We start from the raw sequence: 10570 nt of genomic DNA on the forward strand, positions 1-10570 counted from the left end.
GGCGACTCTGCCAGTTGAACGATGAGCTCAGCGAAGGTCAGTGCCACACAACACGTTGCACGTCACGTGCAGTCGCTGGACACACTGCATCCCGTGTCTTGGTGTGTTGTGTGTGTTGCGTGTTGCTGTGTGTGTTGTGTGTGTTGTGTGTGTTGTGTGCATGATATCGCTTTCTCAGTGTCTCGTCTTTGTGATCCCCTGGCTGCCTTCTGTTGTGTTGTGTTGTTGTTGCTCTTTTTGTGTATCCCATTCCGTGTGCTTCCGTTCTGATCGTGACGCTCGTGCCCACACGACGCTGGGTTCATCCTTGCTGCTCTCTGTTGCGTGTTCTTCGTCATTGCCATCGTTATTGTCATCATCATCGTCGTCTTCTTCTCCTCACCTCTCTGTCTGTGTCTCATCATCTTCACCCTCGTCTTCACCCTCGTCTTCACCCTCGTCTTCACCCTCGTCTTCACGCCAACTCCATGACTCTTCCCGCTCCATCCCCGCCGTTCGAACCCTCCACTTCCCCCTTTGTGATGCGTGCATCCCACTGAATGCCCCTTCCTTCAACTCCTGGCCACCCTGCTTCTTCTTCATCGCCTGCCCCCACACCTCAACTCTGCCGTGCCCACTGTCTCCGTGCCAATGCTGTGGTCAAACAACCTCTCAAATCTCCCTGCTCTCTTGCTCCACAACCCCATATTCCACCGTCAACATGCTGCCGCTACTGCTGCTACCACTTGATTCCTGTGCTTCTCCTCCTCCTCCTCACAACACTCTTGATGATCCATGGCTTCCTTTGCCTTCTTCTCACTTGCTGTGACAGCGCGCTGCATCTGAAGGTGCCTCACTCTCACCCTCACTCTCCCTTTCTCGTCTCCCTTGAGCCACTTCTCCTGCTCCTTTTGATCCGTTTGGCTGCGTTCCCGGTGCCCCACGACCCAGCACCACGCAATGACACTCACAACATCCATCTACCGCTTGCTTGTGTTTGTGTTTGCGACCCACTTTCAACAGGCATTCCTCAGGAACCCTCCGAAGGCGACATAACCAAGAAAGCCCGAATGGCGGCCAAACCCTCCCGTGTTATCCACATCCGCAACCTGCCGGACTCGGCCACTGCTGCCGACGTGAGTACTCACGACTGCTTTGTGTGTGTCTGTGTCCGTGTGTGTGTGTATGTGTCTGTGTCTGTGTATGTGTATGTTGTGCTGTGTTGTGCTCTTGTGTGCTGTGCTGTGCTCTTGTGTCCGCATGTGTGGTGTGTCGTTGTTTCTGTCTCGCGTTTGTGCGCCACACTCTCGCCTCGTGCGTTACAATCAATACCTGCATTCATTCCTTCATTCCAACCCCCGCCCTGCTATGTATTGGACCTGCAGCTGCTGCCGCACTTGATGAAGTATGCAACGCCCTCCAATGTCATTATGATGACCAACAAGCAGGCGCTTGTTGAGATGCCCTCTGTGGAGGTTGCGTCGCGTGTCATCGACTCGGAGCCCACCATTCGCATCCGCGACAGTCAGGCCTACCTCCAGTTCTCCGAGCACCAGGAGCTCGAGGTGTGTGTGTGTGTGTGTGTGTGTGAATATGTGTGAGTATGTGCGCAGATGCGTTTGTTTTGTGCTTCCTTCGTGTTGCGCGTTTGTTTGTGCATGCAACAACAGTTCCCCGTTCTTGCTGGCTTGGTCTCATGAGCAAGCACCTCACCTCAATACATTCTCCTCACCCACCCTTCATCTTTTTCTTTCCCTTTTGTCGCAGCGTGTGCAAACACGCGACACAAACCCTCCAAGCAAGTGCCTGATTGCCAAGGTCACCAACCTTTCCTACTCCATCTCCCTCCAGACCCTGCATTCCCTCTTCTCCCGCGCTGGCCGAGGTCCGTTTTGCGTGTGTGTGTGTGTGTGTGTGTGTGTGTGTGTGTGTGTGTGTGTGTGTGTGTGTGTGTGTGTGTGTGTGTGTGTGTGTGTGTGTGTGTGTGTGGCTATTGCCATGGCTGTTGTTCACTTTGCTGTCCGTCCCCTTGGCGTTCATTCATTGAACTAATTTTTCCTCCTCCCCTGCTCTGCCTTTCTCCGTGTGCGCAGTGGACAAGATGGTTTGCTTCATGAAGCAGTCGTTTCTGCAAGCCCTCGTGCAGATGGACAGCGAGGCCTCTGGTAAGCGCGCGCACGTAGCGATGGAGCGTTTGGGCGTTGGGGTTGGCGTGGTGTCGATGTGATGCAGTCCCATCTGCGAGCACTTGTGCGTTGTGTCATGCCGTCATGAACAATCCGTCTTTTCCTATTCACTTGTGCGTTTCCTTCCGCTCTTCTGTTGCACATGCTTGTGCTGACACCACCCGCTTTCATCCCTGACACTGCCAACCATTGTTGATGACCAACAGCTGCGCTGGCGCGTCGTATGCTGAACAACCAGGACATTTACTCCGGCTGCTGCCACCTCGCCGTTGAGTTTTCGAAGCTCAATGAGGTCACCGTCCGCCAGGACAGCGATCCAGCCAGGTACTGGTGGTAGTGTTGTTGTTTCTTGTTCTTGTTGTTTCTTGTTGTTGTTCTTGTTCTTGTTCTTGTTCTTGTTGTTCTTGTTGTTCTTGTTCTTGTTTCTTGTTGTTGCTGCTTCTGCTGCTGTATCTGCTTCTGCATTGTTTGTTTGAAGCAAGGGCCGTGTGCGACACCTGACACGTGTCATGGGAAATGCTACGTCTGTGTCCTGATGTGTTCCACTCGCTTGCATGCATCACAGGGCCCGCGATTTTATCCGCAGCCCGCTCATGGACGGCGAGACGCTGCCCAACACCCCCATCAACCTCCAGCCGTAAGCATTTTGCACACGTGTGTGTGTGTGTGTGTGTGTGTGTGTGTGTGTGTGTGTGTGTGTGTGTGTGTGTGTGTGTGTGTGTGTGTGTGTGTGTGTGTGTGGCAGTTGATTGCGGCTCAGCCACTGTTCCGCTGCGCTCAAACCATCCTCGCCTGTGCTCCATTGTGCTCGTGCTCATCGTTCGCTTTTTGCGTTCACTGTGTTTCAGGCAACAGCAGCAGATGATGGGCAACACGGGCGCCATGAACGTGATGGCAACCATGCAGGGCATGTCGCCGGCTATGGGCCCGATGGGCGGCGCCATGGGAGGTGCGGTGGTGCAAACACCCCACCCGTGCTGCACACATGGTGCATGTCACGCTGTTCAGCTGCCTCATCTTTACGCATGCATCCGCTCTATTGACACTCATGCAAGCGCTGCTCCCGCATGACACACACACACCCTCCCCCACTCCACCCACCTGCAGGCCAAATGCCGCAGGCGCAGGCCCCTGGGATGCCGACAATGGGTATGGGCTCGGCAATGGGCATGCAGATGGCACCAGGCATGCCGGCCACCACCCCAGGATGCGTCGTCCTCGTCAGGTACACGCTTTCTTTCTTTGTTTCGCGGCCCCGCCTTGCCCCGCCTGTACGGCACGCTCCCACTTATTCGTATGCCCCTTGCTTGCTTTTTTTTTTTTCATGCACATTGCCACCTGTGTGCACGTTGGGGCCTCCCCCCCGACCTTCTCCTCACCGTTCATCGTTGTTTTCTGCATGTGTGTGCGTGCGCGTGTGTGCGTGTGTGTACTGTTCAGCAATCTGAACGAGGCCACCATCCAGCCGGACCACCTCTTCATGCTCTGCGGCGTCTACGGCGACGTCACGGTAGGCTGTGTGTGTGTGTGTGTGTGTGTGTGTGTGTGTGTGTGTGTGTGTGTGTGCCCCTGCTCTTGTGCTCGCAATGGTTTGGTAAGCCTCGCCCTTGCTACGTCTTCCCACGTCTTCCCTCACAACAACAACAACCCTGCCCCTCCCTCCTTCTCGCCCTCTCTTCTTCACCACCACCCCAACAACTCTGCAGCGAGTGAAGATTATGCACAAGAACCGGTCGCGTGCGCTGGTGCAGTTTATGCTGCCGCAGCACGCCGCCACAGCCATCTCCAACCTCAACGGCCTGCCGTTCCAGGGCAACCAGCTGCGCCTGGTGCTGTCCAAGTTCCCCGAGGTTGCCCTCCCGCGCAACGACGAGGAGGCGCAGCTGACCAAGGACTACTCCAAGTCCAAGATCCACCGCTTCAAGAGCCAGGAGAGCTACAAGCACATCCACCCGCCCTGCCCCGTGCTTCACCTCTCCCGCCTCCCGGCAGAGGCAAATGACGTCTATGTCACGCAGCTGTTTGTCACGCACGGCTTCCAGCCCAAGCGCGTGCACATGTTCCCCGAAGACAAGAAGATGGCGTTTGTTGAGCTGAACAGCGTGCAGGAGGCGGCAGAGGCGCTGGTGGCCCTGCACAACAAGATGCTTGGCGACAACCTCTACCTCCGCGTCGCCTTCTCCCGCCACGCCCACCTTTCCTGAGCTGCTGCTGCTGTTGTGTTTTGTTTGTGGGCGGTGCGTCGTTGCTGGTGTCAGCCCTCCTCTCGGGTCTGGTGTCGCTGCTGTCATCTGAATCGCTCTGTTTGCGTGTGCTGACTCCACACGTCGTCTATGGTGTGCTGACCCCACACGTCGTCCATGGTGTGCTACCCCGTTGCTGTCCCCCCTTGTTCCCCCCCCCCCCCTCCTCGCTGTCTCTAATCATAAGTTCTCCTCCCTCGTCATTCTCCTCTTCCCCGTGTACACGACCATGTGTGTTGCGTGTGTTGGCAGTGGCGCTGGTGTTTTTGGTGTTTGTGCTTGTTGCGTGTTCACGTCTTGTTTGTGTTCCCTCCTCGTGTGCGTTGCCGTGCTGCTGGCACACACGCCTTGTTTCTGTCCCGCGTGCATGCTTGTTGCTGAGAGTGTGTTGTTTTTTCGTTTGTTTGGTTGCCTACTTCTTTCTCGAGATTGAAGTTAGCTCTTCTCCTTCCCCTTCCTCTCCGTTTTGTTGTTGCGTGTATCGTCCCGCTTCTTCTTGTTCTTCCCCCTCTTGCTTGTGCCAGTATCCCATACAATACACAACCTCTGTTGTTGTTCACAGCAAGTGCGCAATGGTGTGTGTGTGTGTGTGTGTGTGTGTGTGTGTGTGTGTGTGTGTGTGTGTGTGTGTGTGTGTGTGTGTGTGTGTGTGTGCGTGTGTGTGTTGGCTCTTCGCTGAGGTGGTACGGTACCAAGCTGCTGAGATGCTCACATGCAGTGAACGACGCGCTCCACTTGAGACAGGAACGTCGAAACCCTGTGTTGTGCATGTGCGTGTGATTGGAAGGAACTTGAGCACAGGAAACAACAACAACAAAATCAACAGCAGCAGCAGCAGCCCAAGCAACAACAACAACAACAACAACAACAACAACACACACACACACACACACACACACACACACACACACACACGCGCGCGCGCGCGCGCGCGCGAACACACAAAAAACAGCCAACCCCAAAGCACCCCCCCCCCAATCCTTTTCTTCCTTTCTCACTGTCTCTCCACACCAAATCGTACTTTTCCATCCACTCGTCTGGGTAGTGGTTGTAGAGAGCAGCGTGGCCGCCGTTGTCCACAATCCACAGCCCCTTTGGGTCGCGCGCTTCAATATACAGCTCCTGCGTGTGCCACACGGGCACAGTCGTGTCTGCCCGGCTGTGCATGAGCAGCAAGGGGCGGGGCGCAATGTCGTACACGCAGTCGACGGGCTCGCGGCGGAAGCTCGGGTCGCGCAGGGACACAACAAAGTACATGATGGCCACGAGCGCGAGGCGATATGGCAGGAGCAGCACGTCCAAGTAGCCGGGCAGGCGGAAGTACTGCCGGGCAATGACGCGAAAGAGCTCGCGGCGGGACGCAAACGGGTTCTCGGCGATGACAGCGTTGATGTACATGCTTGACGCCGGGTCGCGCACGCGTGCGGCCGCCATAATCCCCGCCGACGCGCCCGTTGACGTGCCGCACACCACCACTGCCTTGTGGCCTTGGTCCTCGCGCAGCCAGTGCGCCATGCTGCACACGTCGTCGCACTCGCGCGGGCCGTAGTTGATGCCGTGCCCCTCCCCGAAGCTGAGGCCGTGCTCCCGCAAATCGCACAGCAGCAGCGTGTAGCCCTTGTGGTGGAGGTCTCGCGCATGCCGCAGAAACGCACGCCGATCGCGCCCTGCGCCGTGCACCATGATCACGGCCGTCGTGCTCTCGGCTGCACGACGCCGCCGGTGTGCATCGCCCCCATCTGCATGAACATCCTGTGCCAGCTGCTTGCTGCCTTGCTGCGTGCGATCCTGGCCCTTGTCGTCTTGGCTGTTGCCGCCGCGTTTGCTGCCGTCGCCTTTGCTACCGTCGCCCTTACTACTGTCGCTGCTGCCCGTGTTTTCGCCGTGGTCGTCGCCGTGGTCGTCGCCGTGGTCGTCGCCGTGGTCGTCGTTGGAGCTGTTGTCAGGGCGCCAGAGATCGCGGGCGGTTGGCGGAACGTACCAGCCCCTGAGGTAGGCGTGGGTCGGCTGGAGCGTGTCCATGTCCAGGACGGGGACGATGACATCCTCGTACTCGATGCCAAAGTCGGCCTTTGGGTCTGTCTTGATGCCGCCCCAGACGATCTGGGCCGCGCCGCGCACTTCGGACGTGAGCAGATCGTGGGTTGGCCCTTGGTACACGCGGAACGGTGGGTGCTTGACCATGTGGGTGACGACGAGGGAGACGACCCCCCAGACAAACATGGTGGCGAGCACAAACGTGGCCACACTTGCGTTTCCTTCCAGCCAAGCGCACAGGAGGCCAAACGCCAGCGACAGCGTGATGGTGCCGTACGTCACCAGGGGCGCCAGCGCAGGCAGCAGCACCAGCTTTCCGCCCGGGTTTCCCAGCTCGTCCATCTTGGTGTTGTCACTGTCGTTGTTGTTGGGTTTGGCTGTAGCGGCAACAGTGGTGGCAGAGGCAGTAGTGGCAGTGTCAGAAGTGGTAGGCGCCTCGTGCCCTTTCCCTTTCGTCCGTCGGCGCGAGCGCATTGTGTGGTTCATGTGCTTGCACTCACAAACAAAGAAGAGCAAGGCGGTGTGGGTGAGTTGTGTGTTCGTGAAGGTGCTGTGAGGACCGTTATATTTTACCACCATTTTACCATTTTACCACCATTTTACCACACGGCCATTACATTTTGCCCACTGCCGCAAAATTCAAGCTTGAACGTGCTTGGACGAACCAGCGAAAAGCAGCAGCAACGCATCCCATCGGCGGTTACTGCCACAAGCCAAGATGCAGCGTGGTGGTGGCGATGGGGATGGGGATGAGCCGGCAGCGAAGCGACCACACCTGCTGTTTGGTGGTGTTGCCTTCTCCGAGGATGAGCGCGATCGCATCCAAAAGGCCCTCAACATGAAACTGGGTGCCGATTTCATCAGTTACCGACCAGGCGCCGGCGGCAACGAGGTGTGTGTGTGTGCGTGTGTCTGTCTGTGTGTCTGTGTGTGTGTCTATGTGTGTGTGTGTCTATGTGTGTGTATCTATGTGCGTGTGCGTGTCTGTGTGCGTGTGCGTGTCTCTGTCTCTGTCTCTGTCTCTGTCTCTGTCTCTCTCTCTCTCTCTCTCTCTCTCTCTCTCTCTCTCTCTCTGTCTCTGTCTCTGTCTGTGCGCACAAAGTACACGCACATAAAGACCCACATGTGTACTCGGACACATACACGCACGCTCGTTCCTTCCCTCTGCTCATCGCTTGGCATACCTTGGTGTCTCATTCCCGTTCCTCGGGTCACTTGTGCTTCCTTCGCCATCCCCCACAGATTGCGTACGTGCAGCAGTGGATGGTGTTTGACATTGCAAATCACACGTTTGGATTCAATGGGTGGAGCCGGTCCATTCGCGCCGTCAACATCGACTACGCCGACAAGAAAGGGAGCAAGTATGAAGTGGGCGTCTCTGCCATCATTCGCGTCACCCTCAAGGTCAGGCTGCAAATTCGGGTGGTCGTGTTTGGCGATAATGGTGGTGGCCGTGTTTGGCGGTGGGTACACTCTGACAATGGTATGGATGGAGCACGCCCAGCATTCCCAGCCTGTGCACTCCATGAATTGGTGCTGGGTTGTGTGTAGACCATTCGACTTGCGCTTTTTTGTTGGTTTCAAAGCGCTCACTCATCTGCACTGCCGTTCAGGATGGTGCTTATCATGAGGACATTGGGTATGGCAATGCCATCATGCCCACGCGCCACCAAGGTGTGTGTGTGTGTGTGTGTCTGACTGTGTGTGTGTGTGTGTGTGTCTGACGTGTGTGTGTGTGTGTCGGTCTGTGTGTGTGTGTGTGTGTGTGTGTGTGTGTGTGTGTGTGTCGGTCTGTGTGTGTGTGTGTAAAATGGTGGCTGGTATGCATGAATGTTGTGAATGCATGAGTGTTATGTATGCATGAATGAATGTTGTGGCATCTCAGTAATGTAACATCCACGTTTCCCTTCTCCAAATCCCACCTTTGTCGCTTTGTGTGCGATGGAACCCACAGCCATGGAAAAGGCCAAGAAGCAAGCTGTCACGGATGGCACAAAGCGCTCGCTCAAGTAAGTGATCGGAGACATGTGAATGCAACCTCCGTTGTATGATGAGGGAGGGGGGATGCTCCCTCGACACATCGCCCACGATACAGTCTCACTCTGTGTACGCCTTTTATTTTGTGTGCTGTGCATTGACCATGCTGTTAGGATGTTTGGGCAGATCTTTGGACAGTGCTTGAACGACAAGGATTACCAGCGGTTTATTCGCCCCCACGCCAAGAAGAAGGTTCTTTGTGTTGTTTTGAGGCTGTGACAGTGGTGGTGGTGGTGGTGGTGGTGGTGGTGGTGGTGGTGGTGGTGGTGGTGGTGGTGGTGGTGGTGGTGGTGGTGGTGGTGGTGGTGGTGGTGGTGGTGGTGGTGGTGGTGGTGGTAATTAAAAATTGACACTCCGTCCAGTTGGTGGTCCACCACAAAACACACGTATAACTTACTGACGACACACACACACACACACACACACACACACACACACACACACACACACACACACTCATTCACACGTTCACATGCGCTTTCTGCCTTGCACCCTCTCACTCCCGCTTTACCCCCCCCCCCCTCTTCACACACACACGTGCACTTAGCGGGAGGCTGTGGATTACTCGGGCAACCTGTTTGATTCGAGCGCACTGGTGGGTGGCATGGACACGTCCATGTACGCGTCCCAGATATCACTGCCATCGACCCCCGCACCCTCGGTTGCGTCTTCGTCGACAGGGGCGGCCCGCAGCGCAACGACGGTGCTGAAGGAGCACGAGAGCAGGCAGAGCCTGAGGCAGGAGTTCCACCAGCACTTGGAGCGCATGCAGTCGTCAACACCCGCCGCCACCTCCACACATCACCAACAACAACAGCAACAACAACAACAACAGCAGCAGCAGCAGCAGCAGCAGCAGCAGCAGCAGCAGCACCCAAAGTTCAGGTCTGCTCGGTCACTGTCCACGTCACCTCAGCGCGGCGGTGGCCGTGTGAACGGGCGACCAACTGGTTCGCATACGACAGCCACATCGCCATCATCATCAACAACACCAGTGGCAACAACGACAGCAGCAGCAGCAACATCGCCCTCTTCAAGAACTGCACACAGCCATCGTCGACACAGCAGTCGGGGGCCCACGTCGACATCATCCCCTTCCTCTTCATCATCGTTGTCGTCGTCATCGTCGGGAGCATCGCCAAACGGAAAGCAAGCCAGACGCCACCACCAGCACCAGCAGCAGCAGCAGCAGCAGCAGCAGCAGAGCAGCGGGGGTAACAGGCGGCCACAGACGCTACGCAACAGCACAAACACGCGCGCTAACAGCGGCGTGCGGAATAATGGCAACGGCGGCGCGTGTGCGTCAACCAAGCCCACCCCCAACACATCAACAGCACCAACAGCGGCAGCAGCAGCAGCACAGGTCAAGGCGGAACACAAGGACCGCCCTCCGCTGCGGAGAAGCAAGAGCGACCAGGACGACTTTCTCCCAGATGGTGGGTCGTGTGGGCTGTGTGTGTGGGGGGGGGGGCTGTGTGTGTGTGTGTGTGTGCGTGCGTGCGTGCGTGCGTGTGTGTGTGTGTGCGTGCGTGCGTGCGTGCGTGTGTGTGTGTGCGTGCGTGTGTGTGTGTGTGTGCGTGCGTGTGTGCGTGTGTCTTTCTCTTTGTGGTCAACTTGTTTGTTCCCGTGTTTCCTTGGTTTCCTTTGGTTCCTTTGTTCGTTTGTTACCCATGCCCGCTTGCTTCCCATTCCAACCTCATCACACACAAAACAAGCGCGCGCGCGCACACACCTTTGACACGGCCAACCACAGACCTGGAGGAGATGTTGATGGCTGCGGAATCGTCACATCAGGCGCAGAGCATGTAGCCACACCCTGCGCTGGTCTGTGCACATCCCATCCCATCACGCCAAATTGCTTGTGCTTGTACTGATGTTTGTGCTGTATTATTCCGCATGCATGTGCATTTTGTTTGGTTGGTTTATGCTTTACGTACATATGCTGCGCACATCATACTCAAGCAAGCAAGAATAAACGACGATTGTACAATGCTTCAACAAAAGTTGCTTTTGCGCGTGAGCGGCAACACACAACTTCAAAGCAAGTCATCAGACACACACGCACACGCACAACTGCAAGTCGAAAGG

The 10570-nt window shown here is 56.4% G+C and overlaps 3 protein-coding genes across 3 annotated transcripts in view; 2 read left to right on the forward strand and 1 right to left on the reverse strand.

Annotated features, from left to right (window-relative positions):
* Window positions 1-4967, forward strand: part of PTSG_00625 (polypyrimidine tract-binding protein 1) — a 5151-nt gene extending 184 nt beyond the window's left edge. Inside the window, exons 1-12 of the mRNA XM_004998036.1 lie at window positions 1-36; window positions 812-827; window positions 1003-1115; window positions 1365-1544; window positions 1747-1864; window positions 2073-2144; window positions 2372-2489; window positions 2731-2802; window positions 3014-3114; window positions 3273-3390; window positions 3606-3675; window positions 3872-4967. The exon at window positions 1-36 is cut by the window's left edge and continues 184 nt beyond it. Coding sequence (XP_004998093.1) covers window positions 22-36; window positions 812-827; window positions 1003-1115; window positions 1365-1544; window positions 1747-1864; window positions 2073-2144; window positions 2372-2489; window positions 2731-2802; window positions 3014-3114; window positions 3273-3390; window positions 3606-3675; window positions 3872-4369 — 1491 coding nt within the window. The 5' untranslated portion in view covers window positions 1-21 and the 3' untranslated portion in view covers window positions 4370-4967. The remainder of the gene's footprint in view (window positions 37-811; window positions 828-1002; window positions 1116-1364; window positions 1545-1746; window positions 1865-2072; window positions 2145-2371; window positions 2490-2730; window positions 2803-3013; window positions 3115-3272; window positions 3391-3605; window positions 3676-3871) is intronic.
* Window positions 4968-5007: 40 nt separating this feature from the next.
* PTSG_00626 (uncharacterized protein) lies at window positions 5008-6968 on the reverse strand. Its single transcript, XM_004998037.1, has 2 exons — window positions 5430-6968; window positions 5008-5165 (listed from the first exon to the last, which is right to left on the reverse strand). Exons 1-2 carry the CDS (start codon window positions 6929-6931, stop codon window positions 5117-5119), a joined length of 1551 nt encoding a protein of 516 aa, XP_004998094.1. The 5' UTR covers window positions 6932-6968; the 3' UTR covers window positions 5008-5116.
* A 74-nt stretch (window positions 6969-7042) lies between these two features.
* PTSG_00627 (uncharacterized protein) lies at window positions 7043-10474 on the forward strand. The gene is made up of 7 exons (XM_004998038.1): window positions 7043-7337; window positions 7688-7849; window positions 8059-8119; window positions 8400-8454; window positions 8596-8674; window positions 9030-9918; window positions 10236-10474. The coding sequence occupies exons 1-7, from the start codon at window positions 7164-7166 to the stop codon at window positions 10289-10291; spliced, it is 1476 nt and encodes a 491-aa protein (XP_004998095.1). The 5' UTR covers window positions 7043-7163; the 3' UTR covers window positions 10292-10474.
* The last annotated feature ends 96 nt before the right edge of the window (window positions 10475-10570 follow it).

This window comes from Salpingoeca rosetta (assembly GCF_000188695.1).
Source record: "Salpingoeca rosetta unplaced genomic scaffold supercont1.2, whole genome shotgun sequence".
NCBI lineage: Eukaryota > Choanoflagellata > Craspedida > Salpingoecidae > Salpingoeca > Salpingoeca rosetta.

Bases quoted from the DNA above. Each gene is read 5' to 3' on its own strand.
- PTSG_00626 (XM_004998037.1), bottom strand. From the start codon at position 6,931: ATGAACCACACAATGCGCTCGCGCCGACGGACGAAAGGGAAAGGGCAC. The intron at 5,166-5,429 runs GTACGATTTGGT...TGCACAACACAG, and splicing joins CCAGACGAGTGGATGGAAAA to GGTTTCGACGTTCCTGTCTC.
- PTSG_00627 (XM_004998038.1), top strand. From the start codon at position 7,164: ATGCAGCGTGGTGGTGGCGATGGGGATGGGGATGAGCCGGCAGCGAAG. The intron at 8,675-9,029 runs GTTCTTTGTGTT...ACGTGCACTTAG, and splicing joins GCCCCCACGCCAAGAAGAAG to CGGGAGGCTGTGGATTACTC. The intron at 9,919-10,235 runs GTGGGTCGTGTG...GGCCAACCACAG, and splicing joins GGACGACTTTCTCCCAGATG to ACCTGGAGGAGATGTTGATG.